The sequence below is a fragment of the Candoia aspera genome, chromosome 3 (genome assembly GCF_035149785.1).
Source record: "Candoia aspera isolate rCanAsp1 chromosome 3, rCanAsp1.hap2, whole genome shotgun sequence".
Taxonomy (NCBI): Eukaryota; Metazoa; Chordata; class Lepidosauria; order Squamata; family Boidae; genus Candoia; species Candoia aspera.
In genome coordinates this window covers 140,612,882-140,638,416 of record NC_086155.1, presented here as the reverse complement: position 1 = coordinate 140,638,416, position 25,535 = coordinate 140,612,882, and the positions used below count along the sequence as shown (strand labels likewise).

Below are 25,535 nucleotides of genomic sequence, written 5' to 3'. Positions count from 1 at the left end.
TATTATGATTATTATTATTAGATTTCATCACCACATACTGTGTATTTCCTAACAAATGCCTGTCTTTATTATTCACACACTATTTCTTGTATGTACACTTTAAACACCTAAAGCAGCTTTCCCAACTTTATTTTCTCCAGCTGCACTGAGAGTACGAATCCAGAATTCATAGTCAGCATGGCCAAAATACTGGTTGGAAATTGTAGCACTATAATCCCAACACTCTGGAAGGTATTCAGTTAGGAAAGGCTAATCTAGTACTTAAAGCACTCCTAGTCGCTGGAATTTGCTCCTCTTCCTCAGAGACTGATTCTAACTTTAGGCCTGACCTCCTGTCTCAGAAACCTCCCTTTTCATGGCTCCATGAGGTCAATGTGTCAGCTACGCTGAATTTGGTCTGCCAGCTAAACTCCGTTCTTGTGTACAGAATGATTGAATAGAGAAGGTAGGTAAACAGAGTGATGTAATTTGACACAAATGATTTAGATGAGCTAAAATATATATCCTAGGTTGGGTATATATATTTTTCTATCCATAATAAGGATGGTTAAGTTTCTCACTAATAAAACTGCCAGATAAAATGCATCCATCTGTAAAACAAATGCTCACTATTTATGCTTTCCTGTACTTCTTTTTTAACCCTTAGGTGGTAACTCCTGTCAGGTCAGGACAAGGTTATGTTTATGAGTTCCCTACCAAATACCAGAAGGATACCTATGATATCCCACCAGTTCGTCCTCTTCAAGGGGTATGTAGTAATAAAAATGTCATCAGCACTGAAATTAAGCTGCCACCAAGGTCTTGACATTGTATCTATTTCCTGTGTGCAGATCTGGTTCTCTCATTCTAAATTAAACATGTGTTTTGTTTTTAATCTTGACAAGATGGACTTTTGTACTCTCTAGATGGCCAGAATATTTTACAAATACACTGAAAGTTGGGAAGCAGAAAAGCAGAAAATCCACATCTCTTTTCTAAGAGAGAGAGCTAATTCAACTGATCATGAAAAACATGTTAAGGCCATAAATTTTCTGCTTTGCATAGAATTTTTTTCTAGATTCCAAAACCTTTTCCCCCATGAACGTTTATAATAAATAGAGCCAGTCTTAGTAGAACATCAATTCTCTGCAGTAAAACCTTGACGTGAGAGACCATTTGAGGGGAGGGAATTTCTGTTAAATCCACCTTTGTGTTGTTTGCATCCATTTCTGTCACTTGCATAATGTCATTTGTAGTAAAATCTTGATTTAATCGATAAACTCAGTTTAACAGATACTTGACAGCTATTAGTCTGTTAAATATGGGTTGAATGCAAACCAACCATTTGTCCATTACATCCAAAATCACTATACCAGTATCTGTTAAACTGAGGGTTTACTGTAATAGGAAGTAGTTACCTGTGAACCAGTCTTACTTGGTTTTTTAGTTTCTCTGTGTTGAATGTCTACTGGGTTAACCAGATGTGAGTTTCATTTTATTCATGACTAGACAACTTGTGACCTGTTGGGTCATTGTTTCAGAGATATTTCCTTACCTAAACAGAGAAGCAGAATGACCACAGGCAGGCAAAAAAGCAGTGGGAGCAGGAGTGACTTTCAACTTCCTGCCAGTTTCCCCACTGAGTTTCCTTGTGGGAAGCTGGGAAGGAGTGTCAGCAATCATGATCAAGTTTAGACTTCCTGCTGGCTTCCCCATTGACTTGTGGGAAGCTGTCAGAGAGCGTTGGAAATGACTCGTGTGACTGCAGCTGACCATGGCAGCTGAAGCAGCCACAACTTTGCCAAATTTCAGGATGGGATTTTGGACTCATTCTGTAAACACATTCTGTCAGTTAGCCCATTTGGGGTACCTTGGTTGAAACACTGTTGCCCTATGTTGCACCATTTCGCCCAATTGAAGATTACAAACAAACAGACACAAGAGTTGTAGTGGCATACAGATTGCATACTACACAGAGATTCGGGCAAGCCCTGGTGAAATCTAGGGTCTTCTTCACTGATATAATCATGTTCCAATGAGATTGAAAACAGCGGGGAAAACCATCTTACAAGAATAATATGCAAATACCTACTAATTGTGGTCATGGTAAGGAGGCCTCAAAGAGGCTAGACCTATCTTTCTTTTGTTAAGGATTCAATAGCTTCTGACTTTGTTAATTCTGAAGTCCTCAAAACTTGAAATCTGGTTCCGCTTGGCATTTTGGGGGCTTTTCTTTCAGGAGCACAAAAATAGCCCCCCACTCCCCCTCGGCCCTATAAAGTCCTTCTAGCTCCAAATCTAGTAGGTAGTGAAGAATATTTTTGCTGTTCTCAGCACAACAGAGGAGCATTATTGCACCTCATGAGAATTGTTGGGGAGTAGGCATCAATCGTGGGGAGTAGGCATCGTTGCCATCAGCAGTGGTGTTCATACTTCAGTAAAGATGACAGCAGGGGCCACTTATCTGTGGTAAATCACAAGCATTAAAGCTTCAGAAGGATCAAGGTCTGGTTATATTTCGTTTTTTAATATGGTGGATCATCCTGAGCCTGAGTGCATAGATGGAGTTCAAATACAGTTTTGAGTTTTTTATAGCTTTATAGTTGTTTCTTCTTGAAAAGACATCACTGCCAAGTGATTTGGACTGAAAAGCAGCTGACTTACCAAAGGTCTTTCACAGTGTTTTATAGGTGAAAAGGACTGCCTTTTTATCTTCTGTAGCTAAGAACCATTTTGCACATTATTTATTTATTTATTTATATTTCAAATTTCTGTCACCACCCATCTCTCCCGAAAAGGGGACTCATTATGTTTTTTAGATGTAAATCTCTCTCTTTTTGTTACAGGTCCACAGTGTGGCACGATACAGCGTCTTGTGCTTGCTCTACTGCATTGTCCCACACCTTGGATCTAAACAAGTTGATCATAAAAACAAAGTGATCAGAGAACCAGGATTAGCCTCAACTCCCTGCTGAGCTGTGCAACAACCCTTAAATGACTAGTTAACTTAGTTCAGTTCTTTTTTTCCCTGAAAAAAACCAAGCACTTCGCAGTCTTGATGGCAGTCAATCCACTGATAATCAAGAGGACTTTCACTCATCTGCTTCTGGTGTGTTTCTTTAAATACATCCAAAGCAGAGAATCTGACAGCAAAAGAGGACTGCCAAGATATTTTACTGCTTGGGGTAAAGAACAAAGTGATATTCCCCAACATCATCCTCCATTTCATGTGCGGAAGTGAACTGGACTTCAGTCCTAGGGAAACTCCAATACTCTTAGACGAGCCTTTCTCAACCTTTGATCCTGGAGGAACCCTTGAAATATTTTTCAGGCCTCGGGGAAACCGTGCACATTCAGGCTCAAATATAGGCCAGAAGTTACAAAATTATTATATTTGTTTCATGTGTAGACCTGTATATATGCATTTTTTTTTAATCCATTCAGTTGTGTCCAATTCTCAGAGACTGCCTGGACAAGTCCCTGCAGTTTTCATGGCATGGTTTTTCGGAAGTGGTTTGCCATTGCCTTCTTCCTAGGGCTAAGAGAGAGTGACTGGCCCAAGGTCACCCAGCTGGCTTTGTGCCTAAGGCAGGACTAGAACTCATGGTCTCCCCGTTTCCAGTCCAGTGCCTTAACCACTACACCAAACTGGCTCTCAGTATATGCATTAACAGTGTTCTTAAACTAAAAATAAAGAATGAAACTTACCTCTTTAATGTGAAGTTGCCTGAATTTGAAATAATTTTTTAAATAAATCATGATCTCCCAGGGAACCACTAGTGACCTCTTGCAGAATCCTAGGGTTCCATGGAACCCTGGTTGAGAAACCCTGACATAGACCATCTGAGAGGAGCAACCTCTTTTCAAGAGGCCAGTGTGAGACATGCAGCACTGTCCTCCTGAGATCACCCAGGGGATTCCAGAGGAATGATCAGCACCCACTTCTGCTTCCCAACTTCTGTTGTATGAGGCAGTTGGCTCATTGCGCTTAATCATAGGGCTGGTCCTGAAATGAGCCACTTGGCTTGTTAAACAAAGTGTTTTCAAAGGCTTATAGAAGGGGAATAGGGTGGTTGCAAGACAATAAACAAATTTTGTTTGTTGTCAGGAGACATTGGACAGACATTCATGGCTATTGGCTGCAGCGGCTTTAGTTACCGTACAGAGACATGCCGTTTGCCAAGGAATCAATCAGAGAGCTCGGACTGATTTCATGAAGGCTGACGATCTTTCTCTTTTGTGTAATGCATTGTTTCTCTGCTTAGATCTATGATGTACCCCCTGGATCAGTTAAAAGTCCTCCACAGGCAGCTCAAATGAGTGATATGAAATCTCAAGGGATATATGATGTTCCTCCCACAAAAGGGGTAAGTATATTGATGTTCCATTTAAAGCAAACATGTAATTTCATGCTGGACTGAAGACATGTTTAAACAAAAAGTATATTTTGCATTGAAGAGAAGATAGGAGAAATAGCAGAGAGTGCTTTGAACTCCAGGCCTTTTAACATTCCCCTCAAGCTTTATAGCTCGTTTATTTTTTGTTTGTTTTTTTATAACTGTTATAAAGGTACACTGCAGAGCATAATTACTATCCTTATGTAAGACATTCTCGTAATTAGTGTTTTTAAAAATATCTGTACACATGCAATGGACTGATTGTCTGCTTATCTAAGAGGAGTTCAAAAACTATGAACAAGATACAGACTTTTGTGAGGCTCCATTAGCACAAATCTCTGTAAAGTTAATATCAGGATGCACATTCATTGTGCAGTCAGTTTGTGTGGCCTTCACTTCTGTGATAACTTTGACTGGATTCATATATCATATGAACCCTTAATATTGCTCATTTGGTTTAGCGTGTTATGTCAATCCAGCTGGTTTGGCAAGGGCCCTTCCACAGGTTCCGGTCAGGGAAAGGGGCAGGCTTTGAATTGTCTCCCCAGACACTATAAGACTGCTGCAGTCTTTGCACCCCAAGCCAATTAACACTGAAAGTTGATCAGCTCCTTTGCTGCTCTGGAAAAAAACAAAATGAAAATAGATTTGCTATTTTTCCGCTCTGGTAGTGGGGCAGAAGGTTTCCACTGGCAGGAACATCTTTGTCTCAGTTTTATTTCTCCTCCTAGAGTGAAGGTGCTGGAGGGTCCTGACACTATTCTTCCATTGTTTCCAGGCTACTCTGAAAAAAAGTAATTTTGCTGTGTTGCTAGGGAACAGCTTTATATATCTATATCTATATCTATCACACACACACACACACACACACACACACACACAGAGCAAGAAAAGAGTAAGGAAAAGGACAGGGCATTGAGAATCTGGAGGGAGTTCTGGCCAGCTCAAGTGTAGAAAAGTGAGGACACTCAGTGACATGCAAATAATTTTGATGATTTATGGGCCATGTGGAATGGGTTTAGTCAGTGACCATTAGCATGATGTGTAAACTGGGTCAAGTTGTAATAGTCTTTGGTACAGAGCATTACAGTCAGTGTCTTGGTATCTATGAGGTTACATATGAGTAGTAGGGTGAGGTTGTCGTTTTGTGCAAAGCATCCTCTGTGCAAGGTATGATGTTAGTTGTGCTATGTTTGAGCTTGACAGACTGCAGCTCAAAAAAAGCATTTTCAGCTGCTCAGATTTCATAATGTACAGGTTAACTTTGCTGTTGGAAAACCATCTGAACAATTGCTTTCTGTGCTAATACTAACTTTCTCTGGCCATTTTCAAACAGCTACATTATTTTTCCAGGACTTGACCTTACTCAGCCACTTCCACAAAGTAACTTTGCTTGTTTTCCATGTAAATAGCAGTCATTTATACATTTTATAAATTGGATGGTGTCATTAAGAAATTACTGTTAGCCTAGTAACTTAAGTTTGGCTGTTATGTTCCAGATCTGTACCAATCCCTCTTCCTCATGCAGAGATGATGTGGATACTAGGGAAGGAATGCCTGATTTGGCTGCTTGCATAAAGCATGAAACAAGATCAGAAGGTGTATATGATGTCCCTCCTCCCATGGCCAAGGCAGCTGCCTCTTCTGAGCTGACACCACTCCAACAAGGCCTCTATGATGTTCCAGTGAGCCACCAAAGTCAATTTGTTGGACAGCAGATAGTTCCCCAGACAGATATTTATGACACCCCTCGGGGAATTCCCTTCTCTGGACAGCATCTAGCATTTGGTGAAAGTCTGAATCCTGATGGCAAAGAAGGAGTATATGACGTTCCTCCACAGGTCACACAGGACACTAAAAGGCTGCAGGATGCGACTGATGGGATGAACAGATTGTCTTTTTCGAGTACAGGGAGCACCAGAAGTAACATGTCCACATCTTCCACAACATCAAAGGAATCTTCTTTTTCAGCTACTCCCTCGCAGGACAGAAGACTAGTATTGGATCCTGACACAGCCATAGAGAGACTTTATTGGAATCAGAACACAGTAGAGAATGCTGTCTCCAGTTTGATGGCCTTCATCAGTCCTGACTGGCGTTCATATGAGAACATGGAAAAACATATCAACAAGATACATACTGCTGTTGACAAAGTGGAGCAGTCGCTGGTCGACTACCTACATTTCGCGAAGGGGGCAACTGCCAATGCTTCCTATCTCTCAGAACTTAGTCTGTACAATAAAATGAGGAGGGAGCTGCAGAGATTGGAAGATTCGTATCAGATTTTGACCCAGACCAGCCATGACCTCAGTAATTGTAGCTGGTCCTTGAATGTCCTAGCACTTAATAAGCCTCAGAACAAATGTGATGACCTGGATCGTTTTGTTATGGTGGCAAGAACAATCCCAGATGATGCCAAACAGCTGACCACCAGCATCAGTATCAATGCTGAGGTGCTTTTCAAACAAGGACCTTGCAGCTCATACATAAAAAGTGCATCAGAGAACATGAATCCTGCTGCCGATTATGTGTATGATAATCCTCAGGCCCTAACATTGCATCCTGGAGATAAAAACCAGGATCATTGCACTTCTCTATCACCAGTCCTTTCTAAAGACCAGCCTTACCAATGCAACAGCAATAATAGCTTAGAAAAGAGCTGGATGGATGATTACGATTATGTGCACTTGCAGGTGAGTTCCACCTACCTTTCTGGATGTGTCAGCCAGAGGCTTCTGAGATGTTTATAAGCAGGACCTGAAGTCAGCAGCCCTCCCTTGCTATTTTGTCTTAGGTCTCTGAACATGTAATATCCATGTAGCGAGAGTGGATAATATCCATGTTCTAACGGTCCTTTCAGACTATGCCTGAAGTGGTAATAGACACACCCTTTAGAAGTGAATTTCCCAAATCAGTTGCTTTTCGCATGTACTTTATGTCAGTCATGAATTCATTTCCTTGAATGCCCCAAATATGATTGATGGGTGAGGAATAAAAATGTCTTTCTAGTATTGTATATTGGGCATTTCAGGATATTTCAGGCCTGATTGGATCTGTGTTATGGGATCTGCCATCTCATTTTCTTGCCATGGTGACTACTGTCCTTCCCAACTCCACACTCCCTACTTCTGCAGCACAGAGTAGAAACTGTCCACCAAGATACACTAGTCAGATTGTGGGCTCCAGGGATATATCCTGGCAGTAGCAAGCCATTCTCTCTCTCCTGCTTAACTGGTCAATGGAAATGAAAATGCACAAAACCCTTTACTGCCTCCCCTGCCATTTCTGTGGTTGTGCAACTCCCTTTATTAAGATCGTATCAGACTGTAAGATCTTACTGTTCTCATTTACTTTTTCCTCACTGGCAATTAAAAACCCGAATGTAAACATAATAAAATACCTGCTGTTTAATAAACTAGTTAACTGCAATCTCAAGAGATGTGGTTTGTGTGACATGGCTTTTTTGTATCTCAAATCTTCTCTGATCAGGGGAAGGAAGAGTTTGAAAGGCAACAGAAAGAGTTGCTAGAGAAAGAAAACATCATTAAGCAGAACAAGATGCATCTGGAGCATCATCAGGTAAAGATCCCTACCGGTAGCATCTGAACTATCAGGAGGGCAAAAAAGAAAGAGAAGTACCCCCAAGCCCTGGGAGGTAGTTGTTAAACTAGGAGGTTACATAGAGATGTTGTCCTAAAAGAAAGCAGCCGGTCCCAAGTATCTATTTGCTCACTAAGAGATAAATTAAAATATAAGTACATTACATACGATACTGCTCTAATTCTTAGCTATATTTTCTCTGCTTCAGATCAGAATTAATATACATGGAATAGGAGGAGTCCAAGACTTCTCCCCACTCCTGCTAGCAACCATGTTTGAGAAAAATGTGCATGTGTCTGTGGGTGGGGCAAAACTGTGTTTTTAAAGCCTCCATTGATGCAAGCGTTCTTCTCCAGAATACTATAAGCTATAAGGAATTCAAATAATCAATTTACTCTCTCAGTCCTCACCAGCAGTAGTTTTCTGTCTTCTTTTCCCAAAAGCCACCCAACATTTCATGCCTGTTTGTGCTTCTCCAGTCTACCCTGGATGATTGAGGATTACCCATTGGGATGTTTGTTTTTTGTCATCATAATCATGATGAAACTATATTACTGTTGATCATTGATACATTCCTAAGTCTGTGTTCTACACAATTGACAGTCTACAGGCTTGTAACCTAAAGATCGTAATAGTCAGCATTTAAAAAATGTTTTATACTTCCTCCCACCTTGGGGTTCTTCACTGTAGCTCACTGATCCTTGGTTGCAACCTTGTCACGTCTCAGCCATCTATTAAAGGGAATGGTGTCAAGCTCTGATAGAAGTACATGGTATTGACTCTCCCATTTGCCTTTCAGTTGAATCAGTTCCAGCAGTTGGAACAAGAAATCACAAAGCCAGTAGAAAATGACATCTCAAAGTGGAAGTCACCTCAAGGCCTTCACCCAACAAAGAACTTGGTAGCCACTCAAGAGAGGCAGCTTCTTTTGTTTTATTCGGAACAATGTGAAATTCATTTTAATTCCCTCTTGAATGCCATTGATGCCTTCTTCAGCTGCATCAGTGCTGCCCAGCCACCAAGGATCTTTGTAGCTCATAGCAAGTTTGTCATCTTAAGTGCTCATAAACTGGTCTTCATTGGAGATACCCTGACTAGGCAGTTGACAACTCAGGAAATGCGCAACAGCATCATGAATTCCAGCAACCAGCTATGTGAATTGCTCAAAAGCATTGTTATGTCAACCAAGGTGGCTGCCTTGAATTATCCCAGCACAGCATCTCTGCAAGATATGGTGGACCGTGTCACAGACCTTTCTCACTATGCACAGTTGTTTAAATGTTCTTTGGTTCACATGGCATCTTACTGAGGTGCACAGGATGGACCCATGCTTAAGAACTGGAAAGTGTCTTCTATAATATGTACAAATTTAAACTTGATCATGTACTTGTTTTCTGTAGATGTTTGATACTGAATATTTTAAATTCATTTTCTGGATTAGAAATTACGAAGATTTTCAGCAATCTCGATTTTTCAGTTTCAATATACATTTATAAATATCAAATGGTATTCTGCATATATGTATATGTGGGGACATTTCATAAAATTCATTATGTAAGCACCTTAACAAAAACATCATCAGTTCTGTGGTGTATATATGGCCTTGATTTTACGATATCCATTAACCGGATACTGCTTTTCCCTTTGAGGGGCTATAATGTATATTTTATTTTAGCTTAATTATGTCATATAGACAATGTTGTAAAGGCTATGGCAACTCTTAAAGTAAATATTATTGTTTTTAAGTCCAAAGGGAAGATGCCAACAAACCCTCCCTGGAATAATTGTTAATAAATAAACTATATCCCCCTTAACACTAATGCTCTGCAAATTTATTTGGAAGTGAAAACGTGTTTATTTCCACATATTTCATTTCAAAAGGGACACATTCAGAATGACTGCCTTAATTTTACTTTAGATTCTGGAGACTGCCATTTCGAAAATTATAGGTTGCACATTTCACAAGAGTAAGGGCTACTAGTTTGGGCCTCAGAATTCCAGGTTACCACTGGATGAAAGCAAAGACATATCAAGTGCTAAGTCTTTATTGCCATTTAATGATTATCCCAATTTTCACCAGTCCAGATCTGGTATCTTTAAAATAATACCCGTTTCCCATTTGTGTAGTACAGTCAGTCAAATGTCAACATCTGATAATGTTCAGAGTCACTCTCCATCCTGAGTTGAGTTTAAGCAATGAGGAATCAGATAATACAGGCTGAAAAGTATACTAAGTGACGCCAGAAAACTGTGTAGCTACACACCATAACTGGTGATTAGATATCTATCTATCTCTTCCAGGAACACAACAGACATGATTCGGTTGAAGACTGCATGATCTTTAGCATCTACCCTTACTAGCTGTGAGGGGGAGAAACTGGAAAAGACTGCTGTTAAAGACAGCAGAACATGGCTTCCATCAAGTAGTCAGCCCTGAGCCAGATAGATCATTGGTCTAATTATGCAAGCAAGGCAAACGTACACAACAAACTTATGGATAAGGCAGAAGTTGCAGGCTGAGTTAACCTCTCTGGATAATAAGGAAAAATAGTAGTCAATCTAGTCTTGTTAAGTGTCTGCAGCTGAGTAACATTTACACATTTCTCAATCTATGCTTTCCCCTAAGCCTTTCCTTGCAAAAGGCCTACAGGTGCTTCACCAATATTCTACATTAATGGTGCTACAGCTGTCTCCTGTTTCAGAGTTTTTCCTTTAACGGTAATGATTGCTGCTGCTGCAGGGTAGATTAAGGGTAACTACAGTCTGCAGAAGTGAGGATTAAAGGGCTGGTGTGCTAGCAATGATCAATCATGATTGAAAGTTTTATGGCATTTCTGTCTCCGTTGCTCTGTGATCATTTGAGCAAAGCTACTCTTGTGCACTGCTTATGCAGCAGGTTGCTGCTGACTAAATGTTACCTACCACCTTGTGATAACTTGTCAATGTAAATAAACTAGAGGTCTTTTCTGCACACAACAGCATGTTTTTGTAGGCTGGGTCTTTGTAGTCAGTGTATTTACTTGTCAGATAGTGCTTTACACTACAATCCTATGCATGTTGACGCAGATTCTGTGGCTGCCAGGTTGCAGCCAAGAGATTCTTGCTGTTCTGCTTTGTACTAACTTCTACAGTTGGTAGCCTTGATCTAAGATTGGCTAACAAAGCATGAAGAGGAGTACTTTCATTGCCATTTTAGAGTTACTACACACCTCTCTTCAGAAGAATTACAATTGTTTGTTTGTTTAGGGTTTGTTGATTAGTATCCCTCCCCCCCTTTTCTTCAGGAACGTAAGGTGGCTTACGTAGGTAACTCCTGTCATGCCATCTGCCTAACAACCCAGTGGGGTAGGTTGGGCTGAAAAAGGCTTACTGGCCCAATTAGTCATCCACTGTATATAAACAGGCAGCAAACTTCACTCTCACACTTACAATGTTACCTAGTTGGGTAATGAAACATCTGCAAGCAAACAGCCAAGCTGAGAGAGCACCAAGAACTCCTCACCCAATTAGACTGGCTGGCTGAGAGTTGGCAGTTTTTCCACAAGTCAGTATTAGGAGAAGAACAATAGATAATGTAAAATAAGCTCATTCATCCACTCATTCAAATTTATTAGCCACCTGCTGGGTAAGTTCCAGCTCTATCTATTGAGAGCCATCCCACATAGCTTGAGTTGAGACTTGTGAGATGTATCTGCTTATTTAACACACACACACACATACAGTACATACACCATCTGAAACTTGGAAATAAAGTTGAAAAACTAAATAAAACAGTGTGCACTTTTTTTGAGAGGGGGATAATATATTGGACAACTGAAAGGACCAGAACATGAAATAATGTATTACATTTTAAGTGCTTCTAGATGTCACAGTTGTTGCTTCCTCAGCCCTAGGAAGCTCCCATGAAGGCTGAAAGTTTCTGAGTTCCCCAGGAAGAATTCCAAGCCTTAAAGGTTCATTTGGCACAAGCACAACACTAAGATCATTTTGCAAATAGACTACAAATATATTTCAGTTATTTCTCTACATCACATAATGGGATGTTTTCAGAATACTAAGACTTATTTGTCGTTCTACGTTCCATGAAGTACAGTATGTCTGGAGTGATCATTTTATAAAATGTAAATAAGCAACCCAATCCAGCAAAACCATAATTACAAAGTTTGCTACAGAATTGAAACGGAGAAGTTCTTCAACATGATTATGAATTCCAGTTTCAAGGGCTTCTTTGCATTCCAGGGCTGTAGAGCAATGGTCTTGGAAGCCCTGAATGAATGTGCGGCTTTCCATTCCATCGTCAGTGCCAATTATCTTGATCATTGAATGGAACAAGAAAACATTGCTTACATAATCACTCTGCGCTTGTAGCTTCTACCACACAGGTCTGCTACATTCTGGCTGGCTGGCTGGCTGGTTGGGTAGCTGGCTTATATGATACTTCAGTCATAACCAGTTCTGAGCAGCTTACACATTCTATTCCTTAAAATACAGTTTAAAATATACATACAAATCAAACAAGTAACAAACAATACACAAATCTCGCCCAGGGACAATAAACAGATTTGATTCTAATACATTCCTTATTGCAAGCTATAGAATAATGAAAGATCAAAGTATTTATGTGAACCCTAGTCCATTCAAAAGAAAGACCCCACGGGAAACCACAGCCTATAATATTCCGGGGGAAGCATTTCATAAACTCTTTCCCAAGGCCTGTAGGAAAAGACAGGTTTGAATTGCCTTTTTAAAGTCCAGTAAGGTTGGGGCTGTATCGTTCTGAGGGAAAATGCTACTCCAAAGTCCCTGAAGGTCCCTGAGTGAAGAGGTCTGAAGGCAACTTCTTCTATCTGATCTTAAAAACAGGCAGAAACAAATGGAAGAAGGCAGGCCTGAAGATTCTCAGGTCCAGAGCCACACAGGGCTTTAAAGGTGACAACCAGCACGTTAAATTACACAAGGATGCAAACGTAACTAGTGCAGTTTTGGGGGCAGAAGAATTACATCAGTTAATCATGATGCAGCCATAACTCCACAAGCTGCTGCATTCTGGATCAACCATAGCTTCTAAGTGATCTTCAAAGACAGCCCCATGGAGGGTGCATTGCCATAGTCCAAACAAGACTATGGGCTAAGGTACAAATGGCAGTGAAGGGTGCCTCCTACCCCAAAAAAGGTCATAATTGGCACACGAGATTAAGTTGTGCAAAGCTGCTCCTTGCCACAACTGCCACAAGGTCCTTGAGCAGGAACTATGAATCAAGAAATACCCCTAGATTATGAACCAGTTCAGACTGGGGGTTGTAACCCTGTGTAGAAGTAGAGATGGAATCTCTCTGAGGTCAGATCGTTTCCTAATTCAAAACTACTCTGGTTTCCTGGGATTAAGCTTACATTAGTTCATCTCTATCCAGTTCCTAAGAGTCTCCAGGCACAAGGACAGGACCTCAACTACATTACTTGCTTGACCAGGGGTTGAGATTTGCTTAGGAATATTACTACAGGCCATGGTTTCCAAAGGGTTTCTCTGCTGAATGAACTACAGTTCACACAAATATTCTGAGGATCTTTTTTTTTTTACAATATAGGAACAGTTTTCAAAATCACAATGGGTACAAAGAATGCTTGAAAACAAATCTTTGCATTGGATTTTTTTTTTCACACATTTTGTATAGAATTGAGGCAAATTTCTTTAGCATGGCTTGAGAAAAAATAATTTTTTTTAGGTTTTAAGTGATATACTTTGTCCTATTCCAGTTTTTTTTTCCAACCAGGGCACCTCCAGATGCATGGACATAAACTCCCAGATTTCCCTAGCCAGCTTGACTATTGCTGAGATTTCTAGGAATTGAAATTCACATATATGGAGAGCTCCTAGTTGAAAGGGGCTGATATCATGCTGACTAAGCAAATATGTGTCACTTACCTTAATTTAATACAACAGTTCTTCCATAGGATTCATGGACTCTGTGCATCTGCAGATTCCTATTTAAGTAAAGAGGAAAGATGCTACCATTTCCTTCTGTCTCTGTCCTCCCCTTTCTCAAGGTTCTGAAGGGCCAGAAGCTGGACAAAGATATTAAAAAAGATCACTGGGTGATATCTTTCTCCTCTTATTCTTCTGTAACAAAGCTTCCTTGTGGATCCATACAGCTCCACGTAATCAGCCTTATACTTAACTCTTATATAAAGCAGATTTTGTTGATATTAATTCAACAATTCTAGCTCTAAATCCAGTTCAACACCTGAGATTCTTGATTTGGCTCATAGCTCCCCAATGGATGATTTATGATACCCTATGCATCTTATCCTAAGCAGGGAGAAGTATGAATTATTTTAGTCAGGATAAGATATAAAGTCTGCACAGCACCAAAGAATAGGACTATGCAGTGATCTGGATTTGGAAGGGAAATCTGGACCACCACATACTCCTCCCAAAGAATGATAGCCTGGCACTATCTCTGAAGAGGGTTACTTCCAAATCTTCAAACACCAGACTTCCATTCTGAAAACCAGCACCAACTTTCAAATTCCCACTGTACCAATCTCTGTAAATGTTTCAACATTCCTAAGCATTACAGTCAAATGTGTAAGTATTCTGGCAGCCATGGATTTAACCTCATGTTATCCATCTGTGTATATTACTTAATTAATTCAATTCAGCCTGAGCTTTTCAAAACTAGTCCAAGAATACCAAGCAGTATTGAAAAGCTTTTTTTCCTTTGTATAGCATTTCTTTAACCCAATCAACTGAGTAAATCTTGTGAAATTCTGAAAAAGTTTGTGTTCTTGACTACGTAAGGAGTCAGCAATCATGTTGTCACAGCTTGTGGTTTTTGAGCAATCTATTCTTGGCTCTTTTCTGAGTTAAATCTGAAATCTCTGCCTCTAGCTATGTGGAAATGGAAAAACGCAGGAAGATGAGTGGAGAGGGACATGAAAGAGAGAAATGGATTTTCATTGCCTTTTCATCCTGCAAGATTGTCTTTCTCTGCTTGCTTTCTTTGAAAGATGACAAAATACCTGAGTGCAGTCTCCACAATGGCTTTTATCTCTGAGGCAGACTTGAGCTGGCTATCAATAGCTGTAATGAATGAGCCTTCAAACAAGAATTAAAAATAACCTCTGTGTTTGTTTGGTCCTGGCTTTTAAAGGAAACAGGACAAGCTCTCTGAAAACAAATACAACACAGAAACTTTTTTGCTTACTGGACTTTGTTCAAGTAGCACTACTTGAGTCCAGGTGCTCAGGAGCATTTCTTTGTTTCTCCCATCCTGGGAGAAGTTGAGCCCTTCACCTCATCAGTTGTAACTCACAGCAGCCCCAGATACTATGACCAAGGGTGATGTACACAGTACTGGTTGCTGTAGTTTAGGAGCCTTTAGAGCAGGGTTTCCCTACCTTGGCAGCTTCTAGGGGGTGTGGATTTCAACTCCTAGAATTCTCATCAATGGCCATGCTAGCTGTGGAATTCTGGATGTTGCAGTCCACAGCCCTGGAAATTGCCAAGGGAAAAACTGCTCTAGAAGGATAGTGATACCACTCTCCTAAAAAAAAACCAACTTGCTTCTAGAGTTTCCATTTACCAGATTCAGGCTGCAAACATCCAATCAACTTTTTTTTTTAATCGTATGGCATAGTAACATATGGCTGCGAGAGCTGGACCATAAGGAAGGCTGAGAGAAGGAAGATAGGTGCTTTTGAACTGTGGTGTTGGAGGAAAATTCTGAGAGTGCCTTGGACTGCAAGAAGATCACACCAGTCCATGCTCCAGGAAATAAAGCCAGACTGCTCACTTGAGGGAATGATATTAAAGGCAAAACTGAAATACTTTGGCCACATAATGAGAAGACAGGACACCCTGGAGAAGATGCTGATGCTGGGGAGAGTGGAGGGCAAAAGGAAGAGGGGCCGACCAAGGGAAAAGTGGATGGATGATATTCTAGAGGTGACGGACTCGTCCCTGAGGGAGCTGGGGGTGTTGACAACCGACAGGAAGCTCTGGCGTGGGGTGGTCGATGAAGTCACGAAGAGTCAGAAGTGACTAAACGAATAAACAACAATAGCAGTTCGGTGTTCATGCTGCTTTTTTTCTTGCTGGGAAATCCTTGTGAGGTCCAGCAGCCAGATGTGTAGACTGTTTAGCCAGCACATTGCCCGGGGTGCACCACAAGGAGGCTAGTCTACACTGCACAGAGTTGGGCTGAGAGAAAGTGACTGGCCCAAGGTTACCCAGCCAGCTTTCATGCCTAAGGCAGGATTAGAACTCACAGCCTCCTGGTTTCTAGCCCAGCACCTTAGCCACTAGACCAAACTAGCTCTCATCTAATCAACTAACAAGGTACAGAAAAATGTAACTCTGTGCTGCCATCTAGTGATCCTTCAGGTTGTTGCATCCCAATCTGGGAGTCTTAATCTAGTTAATATTTCCATGCTAAGAAAAAGTGTACCTGTGGTATAGAACCTGAGGCCTTAAAGACATAAGTAGCCATTAAAAGTTTTGGGTGTGACTGTTCAGGGCCTGTAAAAAGTCACCACGATAGAAGATAGAAAGTATTACATATATGGGGAGAAAACATTCTGTATTAGTTGTATATAATTAATTAAATGGCTGGCACCTTAGAGTGCTTCCCTTATATTTACGATCTTTTGTAGCCATCTGGTTTTTTATCTTCTATTTTTATTTTTATATTGTATTGTATTATATTTTATGTTATAATTATGATTACTGTTTTTAATCTTTAATTAACTAACTTATTGTAAACTGCTCAGTCCCTCTTTGGGGGGAGATGGGAGGCAGTACAAATTTGAGAAACAAATAAATAAAATAAAATAAATAAAATCCAATTTACATCAACATACATACATTAAATTAGAACTTGGTCAGTAATTCAGGCCTTTCTACCTCTTCATTATCCAATGGCCAATAGATCATCAGGATCATCTGTCAGGGGCTGTTTTTTTGAGTTGTTGTAAGCTCATATCACAGATCATTCCTTGCCCTTTTGTCTTCTGCTGGCCTATTGCCTTCCATTTTTCCAAGCATCACGTCCTTTCCAAAGATTCTTGAAAATGGAACAAAATAAAACAAAGGGGGTGGGAGTGGGATTAAAAAAAATCAAGATCACAACTATGTGATCAGAACCTGCCTCTTTTTTACATGTGCTGCAACTCATAAAAAAAAGAAAGAGGCTTCAATCATTGGCCACAGCTGCTACCTTAATATTTTTTTTACTCCCATCAGCTCTCTGAGGTAGACCAGGCCAGGAAACAGACACCACAAGAAATAGTAGAACTCTGCTTTATTGATATAGGCTATAATGACAGACTCTTGAAAGCCTGATAGCACTTCTCCTTCCTTCCCTCTTACACCAAAGACAATCAAGGCAGGGCAGTCTTGAGTTTCTTTCTCATGCCTTCCTGCTCTCCTGGCCTAAGTTCATGTTTTCCCAACTATTGTAACATAGACCATCTCTACTCCTCTACCTGAAATGAAACCAACTTCACCTATTTCTTGGTCTAGGTCTTGACTGCTGTTTGCAGTTTGTTTCCCCTGCCCTCAGGAACATCTCAGGGGGGCCAAGCACTGCTCTTTCCCTCTCTGCCCACAGTGTTGCCCTGTACCTTTAAATCTACTGCTGGAAGTGAGGTGACTGGCTTGTTTTTGTTCATTTGCCTAGTTCCCCCTTTCTACCATTATCCTCAGTCTTCACTTCCTGCAATGGTACATCAAAACTGCCAGCAACAGGCAAAGAAAAGAACTGGATCTGGGGAGGGATGGTAAGAAAAGCTGCAGCAAACATTTGGTTCAGCTCCAGACCTGAAAGCTTAAACATCGTGGTTGGTCATGCAGCAAGCCTGTTTACCTCTCTCTTCTGCAAAAATATACTAAGTAAGCAAGGTGATTCAGGATTTGCCAGAAAACATCACCTTAAAAAGCTCTGAGGGAGCATCAGCCCTGCTAGGTAGACCAGAACAGAAAATCAACTCCATGGGAAGGCCAGAATCATACTTTACTAAGATTGGCTATAATAAAAATATTGCACAGGTATGATTGTGGCATTCCTTCCCTCCTCCTTATACCCCAGTGAATCAGGGAGGTGTTTGCCTGATCCGCTTTCGAATATTATCTTGCTTCCCAAGACTTAAAGAAGGTTTCAGCCCTAGTTGCTGGTTAAAAATATGACCCTACAAGACCAAGAGACACTGACTGGTTTTGAAGATTGAGAAAAAGGTTAAATATTTGGGAGTTACATTATCAATATGAATTGTATGTTGTTTCAGAATAAAGATGTGGAATGATGTTAAAAAAGATTCATTAAGATGGACCTTAACTTCAACTATCATTTTTGGGAAGAATTTCGGTGATTAAGATATATATTTTACCTAGGATGTTATTTTTATTTCAGACAAGACCAATACTGACAATGGATCTACGATTTAAACAATGGCAAAAAGATATTTCTAAGTTTATATGGCCAGGTAAAAAAACCAAGAATTAAGTATAAATTGCTACAAGATGCTAAAGAAAGGGAGGGTTAGGACTTCCTGATTTGAAATTGTATTTTGATGCCTGCTGTTTGTTTTGGATGAAGGAGTGGGTGACTTTGAAGAATAAGAAATTATTGGAGTTGGAGGGACATGACTTGAGAGTTGGGTAGCGTGGCTACTTATGGTATGAGAAAGTTAAAGCTATTATGGATTTTAAAAATCATTTTATTAGGCATGCGATATTGAGAGTTTGGAGTAAATATTAAGCAAGATTGTTGTCCTGTTCAAACTATGCAACCAGGCAGGGTAATATCAAAATACTCTTTATTAAATAACTATTTACAATGATTAAGTCCTTAAAGCAAGAAGAACTGGATTCAATCAAGCCCAACTGGGCAACAGCAAGACCACCGGCAGGATTGCCCGAGGAGCTGGCGACAAGGCAGCTGAACAGGACTCCCCAACGGGAACTGGAGGGCTGGAAGAGACTGGAACACAAGGTATTGCTGAAGCTGAAGACAACAGGTCTTGAACTGGAATAGTACTTGAGTTGTGCGGGCGCTGGAACACTGGACGGGGCTGATCAGAGCCCCCTGGACTCTTCTGAGGACTAAGGACCGAACTGGATGGAACTTGATGCCCCACGCTGGACTGGAAGCCGGTAACTGGAGTCTCAAAGCAAGACTGAGAACTGGAAACAAGGCTGGACTCGACTAGAAGCTCTGGACTAGGCTGGATCCTCTGGACTGGAGACTCAGAGCAAGACTGGGAACTCGGAGCAAGGCTAGACCATGATACGGTTTCACTACAAGATAGGTGTGAATTCCTAAGCAATGTTGAGCACCTGAAACACAGTTACACTGGAGCGAACATCCACTACGAGACTGGGGATTGAAGGTGCACTGAAGCGGCACAGAAGAATGGGAGCTAATTGACAATCTAGGAGCCTTGCAAGGCTGCCCCCAAAATTTAGGGCGAAACTGTGGAACAGGGGCATGGCAAGGCTGGATTAAAGTCACTGGACTCGGCTGGAACCTTAGAGCAGGACGAGAAGTGCGTCTGGAACGCACATGGGATGACTGCAGAGATCCAAGGCTGGATGCAAGGCTGAGATTGCTGGGCTTGGTGAATACAGGATCCTCAGTTGCAGCAGGAGCCGGATTCAAGTCCTCTTCAGGAGAGAGCAAAGGCGCTGATTCCTCTTTGGCAACAGATGCTGTCTCTGATGCTGGTAGGGACTCTTCCGCTGAAGCTGCAGGCTTGCAGGATCAGTTGTCTCTGGCAGCTTGCTCTTCGCATGTCTGCCTTTTATAATGATCTTTCATGCGCCTGGACCCTTCTGCAGCCAATCGTGCTGCCTTCTCTTTCACGTGCTTTTCTGCTCATTGTTGGCACATGCTGATTGGAGGATTTGAATCCTCCGCCAAATCCTGGCCAGTCAGCACCTTGGACTCTTCCCACACTGCTGACTCATTCTCAAGGTTTTTTTCCTGGTTCCAGCCCAGTAAGCTTCTATTTTCTCCTCTGACTCAGGAGGAGTTTTGCCTTCTGAGTCAGAGGCAGGCTTGATTCTGACAATTGTGTCCTAATGTATCTCTATAGTTGTCACCCCAGGAAGCTTTTTTTAGAAGAGAGATGAGTGTGAAACCATCACAGCTGACATATGCTAAGTTACTAACTTTTGCGGAAGGAGAACCTAAATTAAAAATAAGAGAAGAACTAAAAATGGAGGGATTCATCCATCATTGGTTTACTTTTGCACAACTGATAGAATGATTTAATTTGGATAATAAGATTTATAATTTTATTAATGAAAAAACCCAGTTTGAAGTGGATTTATGTATTAATGATGAGCATGTTATTACTAAGATGTGTAAACTATTATTGCAAATGAACTTGGAGGATGAATATGTTAAAGACTGTATGATTAAATGGACAAAGAACTTTGGATATATCATGCTTGATCACTGGGAGACTATGTGGAACAAAGGTCTGAAATTTACATTTAATTACAATTTGAAAGAGAACTTTTATAAGATGATGTCCTGTTGGTATTTAACATCTGATAAGTTTTCGAAGATGTGTAAGGGGGTATCAAATGTATGTTGGAAATGTTCCCAAGGCAAAGGAACTTTTTACCACCTTTGGTGGACTTGTAAGGAAGCTAAGAAATATTGGGAGCAAATATGTATTATAATTCAAAAGGTTCTCAAGATGAATGTACAATTGAAACTGGAAGTTTTCCTTCTAGGTCTGATGGATAAACAGCTTGAAACAAAATTATGGACTCTGTTTTTGTATATGATAACAGCGGCAAGATTCTTGTATGCACAAAGGTGGAAGGATTCACAAATTCCTACAGTGAAGGAATGGATGATAAAATTAATGGAATTGGCAGAGATGGCAAAACTGACTGCATTGATTAGAGAAAATAATTTGTCTAGTTTCCATGTGGAAACCGCTTTTAGGCTTTTTGCTTGAAACTGAAAAAAATGAAGCTTTAATTTTGGGATTTGATGATTAGGTTGGTATAGTTTATAGAAATAATGTTTATTATAGTTAAAATTCAAGTAAGATGTATTAATGTATTATGTATTTGTATCTGCTGGAGAAGATCGGAAGCCACCCTTTTTGCTGTATTTCTTTCTATTTGTTTTTGCACTTTTTTAGTTTATCTTTTTTCTTTTAGTCTTTCTTCAATCTTTTTCTGTTTTTTGTATTTTATCTTATGCTGAACCCTTAATAAAGTTGCTTTTTAAAAAAAGAATGTTTCAGCCTGCTCTGCCTAGATAATGGTGTTTGCATATTTTTGTCAAGTTCACTTCCCTTATCTCTGCAGGAAAGCACAGCATTTCTCAGCCTTGCACCCTTAAAGTGATTTAAAAGCTTTGCCCAAGATGGATTTGTGAAACTGCAGCTCCCTGCTTATAACTAAGAGAGGTGTTGTCAACAGGAGGTCTTTGCAGCTTTACATTGACATGGCTTGTTCCTTGTACATCTCCCTCAGAGAGGATTGCTCAACGCAGAAGTCAGGCAGTCATACTTTCAGAAAAGTACACGTGGTTATAGCTGGTGGTTCTGCTCTGGTTAAATCTAGATGAATTACAGTCATCTGGTTACATTTCCACAGCAGTTTCTTTCAAAGTAGGTAATTGAAAAACAGACATATGCTTATCCTCAGTGTGAAGGAAAACATCTGAACTACCAGATGAACTTAGAAATATTTTCAGAGGTCAAAACAGACTTGCCAAAAGGCTTGTGAAGTCAATGTGTACACAACTTCTTAAAAATAGCTTTAGCAGTTGGAAAGACTTATCCTCAGACCCTTCTTTTCTTCTTGCTGGGGAGGCAGAACGGCAGGGCCCCATTAGCATGACATGGAATAAAAGTCCAAGCAGACCTGCAGGAAGCTGAAGGTGATCCTGAAAGTATCTGTTATTTGTAGATTCCCATCACATAGGATCTCCAGTGGGTCCAGAATTTTGACTCTTCTGTCTGTTATTCTGATAGTTGTGGAGCACTGCTGACAAGAAGAAGACCTCTAGCTTTGTCTCATTTGCAGAGGGCAGGGACAATTAGTCAGATTACAATAAAATATGCCACCTATTTGATTTCTTCTGCAAGTTCCTGTGCAACTGATAGCTTGTTAGAGTTCTTGGAAGTATTCTCACCAGACAAAAAGGGAGTGTTTATCCTTGGCAAGCAGAGGAGCCAATACCAGGTCAAGGTTGCTACTCCTCGTTCAGCAAAGATACACATGGAGACCAGAGAGGAGCCACCAACGTTCCTTCCAGTTGTTCTTGTGTCCCTTGTTCCAATCATTATGTTGAGGGATTAATCCTAAGAACCATTTTTCAATATACATCTGCAATGCTTTCTGCCACAAAAAGGAGGTTACAATAGTTCTCCATTAGGATGTTTCAAGTTATTTCTTACCAACTGTGACTACATTAATAGCTAATATACAAGCAGGAGTGTTATCTAGCTGGTTCAACCTGGTTCATGTGAATCAGTAGTTTAAAAAGTTAGTTTGATAAAATTTAACCTCCAGACTGAGGGAAGTGAGTTGGGAAAGATAGGTCTGAGACCATACTGACTTCAGGAAGAGAAGGGAGATCAACATTTCTAGTTCCCAATAAACCATGACACTTTGGCAAGCACTTGATGCTGAGGCCCCTCAAAAGACAGTGGCTTTGCCTCCCACTCAAGGATGGGGGTCCAGCTGGCATCTGAATGGAAACCTAAAGGTTGCCCACTGTTCACTTGTCTTGTCTCTATATTCCATGGTGTAGATGCACATTTGAACTGCTCTTCTGCTGAGCTTCTTGGATGAGGAAGTTATCATCTGTGTAGGGAGACAGAAGGAGCAGTTCAGGTGTGTAGGGATCATGCCAAAGAGAAAAGTGATAGTGGGGATGTCTGGATGCACAGATGTCTGATGGGGAAAGAATACTCTACTCTGAAGGAGCTGCCTTTAGTCTACAATGCTACCTATGTTTTCCTGGCAGTAAAAATATAGTATTTTATTTAATTCTTGCACCTGCTGCTGCAGAAGCAAAGTCCGTTCTTAATCCCCTTAAAAAACAGTCACAGTCTCTCCCATTGTCCTTTAAACTGAGTTTCCTCTCTTTCAAATTCAGTTTACAAGCTATGTTTACAAGAGCCATACTTATGTTACCCACAGCCATAAGGGACTATGGTGAAGGGTGTGCTGCCAATTTGTTCACAAGGGGCTCTGCAGTCATAGGAGGTGGGTGGGGAGGAGCAAGGACGGTATTTTCTTGGTAGTCCAGAAGAACAAAGACATTCTGGTTCTCCGGTTTTCCCTTTCCTGCTTTGATTCTCTAGACCCAAGAACTGTAAGTCAAGAGAGATGAGACTGATTAATGCTACCAAGTAACCAGGCATAAACCTTTCTTCTCTCAGATTTCTTAAGTAGCTTCCATTATGTAGGATCAAGACACAGCCCTTGATGGCGCTTTTCTTGGTTCTTTTGCCACTATGGGTGCTGTGAGTGGATCTTTCCTTGGAGCTCTTCCATGGATCATCTTGCCACTCTCTTTGGTTGCGATGTTATCAAATTATTTTTTTTTAATAAGGGGGTCTGATAATCTCCCCCAAATTAATAAGGGCTCTTGCGATTATCTGTAAATACCTTCGGCACACCAATTCCCTTTAGCTGTGACCGTCTCAGCATCTGACTGACTATGGTTGATGTCAGAAGTGAAGGAAGGATAGCTCTGATAAAAAGTACGGTGGGGGCCTGCCTGTGAATTCCAAGGCTCAGCTAGACTGGGAAGTCAAAAAAGCACCCCAAAAGGTGGCACTAGCAAACCATTTCTGTAATAGTACCAAGAAAGCTGCATGGATATAGTCACCAGGAGTCAAGCTCAAATCAAGCTCTTCTTTTTTTAGCTATGACTCCCTGTCATGAGGTCAAATTTATCATAAGGCAGAGTGAAGCTGCTTAGGTAGGAGAAGTGGCATGCTGGACTTAATAGCAAGGAGCCAAAGGATAGGATTGTGTGCACTCATATGGTAGCCCTCTCTGTTTAAGCACCTTTGTTGCCCTTATTTGCATTGGGGCTCAGGCCTGGTGTTTGCACTGAAATGATGGGTTGATTTCTCTCCAATAGAACTTGGAGGGAGGGATAAGGCATCTTTTCTGATGCCTCAGGTAGCAAAATTGGATCACTGCAATGTGCTTTACATGGGGCTGCCCTTGAAGACCATCTGGAAATTACAACTGTGATTGAATGTGGTGGCATGTGCAGTTTTGGATGCTCCAGTTTTGCTTGTATTACACCACTGTTTCACAAGCTGAACTGGTTCCAGTTTCCTTCTGGGTGTAATTCAAGGTGCTGGTTGTCACCTCTAAAGCCCTAAATGGCACAGAACCAGGCTACTTGAAGGGCTACCTCTCCAGATGCGCTCCAGTTTCCTTTCCTTAAAGGTTGTCATCTAGCAGGACTTAGGAAGCATGTCTTCTCTGTAGCTGCCCCTGACCTGTGGAACACAGAGATCCAGTAGCCCCCACCCTCCTTGCTTCCTGGAAGGCCTTGAAGAGCTGGCTCTTCCCCCAAGCATTGGGGTAGGATGAGGCTGGAGTCCAGCAAGAGAGTGTGTAGACGTATGGAAGAGTGCTGTCCCAGGGTGCCATGAGGGGTTTTTTAAAATAATTTTTATAAAGTTTTTACTGATTTTTATTTTTTGTTTGTTTGTGGGTTTCTGTTTTATTTATTTATTTATTTATTTAGTCCCCACCCATCTCCTCCCATCGGGGGACTGTTTTATTTGTCACCCAGGGTTGTAGTTACAATATGGGTGGCTATATAACTCTTTTAAAATAAATAAATTGCTCCTTAGCATGAGAAAACTTTATGGAATTCCAGGAGATAGGCCATAGGAAGTGCAGTGAGGTTGAATCAGAATGATGGACCTTGTAAAATTGAGTAGCCTTAGACATATTCCAAAATGTGTTAAGCTGGGGAAGTTTTGAGCTGCATCTTTTTTCTGTGTGCTGATTCCGACTTCCTTTGCTGCTGCGCACCTCCATTACCTTGGTTATAAAAATGTCACATCATTAAGTAAGCTTCTTTAGCAGCCTGAATTGGCGGCTGAGGACTGAAGAAGACCATATCACCACAATGATAGGCAGGTTCACAATTTTGGAAATCCTGGTTTTTCTCTGGCAGTGATTGTCTCTGCCTCAAAGAAATGTTCCCAGCTCACAGAAGTCTGACATATATCCTAAACAATCCAAAATTTTTTGAAGAAGGGAATGAGCCCCTGCACGGTGCTGCAAATTGAGATGTGGTGTGCCCGTTATTAGTTCAGTGTTCGTTTTTAAAATAGACAGAGAAAATATTAACAGTGGAATTTTCATGCTAAATAAAGCTTGCTGCTTCTCAGAATAGGCATCAGACACATTAATAAACCTGGTTGAGAGGTGCCCCCTTGTGGCAAAAATATTGGGCAGGAAATGTTCTCTTAATTTTAGTGAGCATGTTGGTATGAATATATCAAAAGAGAAACTTGAGGATGACATAATTTGTGTCAACCTTCTTCTTC

At 40.8% G+C, this 25,535-nt stretch overlaps 1 protein-coding gene across 2 annotated transcripts in view; it reads left to right on the top strand.

Annotated features, from left to right (window-relative positions):
* Positions 1–9,790, top strand: part of NEDD9 (neural precursor cell expressed, developmentally down-regulated 9) — a 68,909-nt gene extending 59,119 nt beyond the window's left edge. The window contains exons 3-7 of one of the 2 annotated variants that reach the window (XM_063298892.1): positions 647–748; positions 4,245–4,346; positions 5,876–7,069; positions 7,866–7,955; positions 8,776–9,790. In XM_063298892.1, the coding sequence (XP_063154962.1) occupies positions 647–748; positions 4,245–4,346; positions 5,876–7,069; positions 7,866–7,955; positions 8,776–9,285 (1,998 nt within the window). In that variant the 3' untranslated portion in view covers positions 9,286–9,790. The remainder of the gene's footprint in view (positions 1–646; positions 749–4,244; positions 4,347–5,875; positions 7,070–7,865; positions 7,956–8,775) is intronic. The other variant, XM_063298893.1, reaches the window with a different exon arrangement.
* Positions 9,791–25,535: the final 15,745 nt, after the last annotated feature.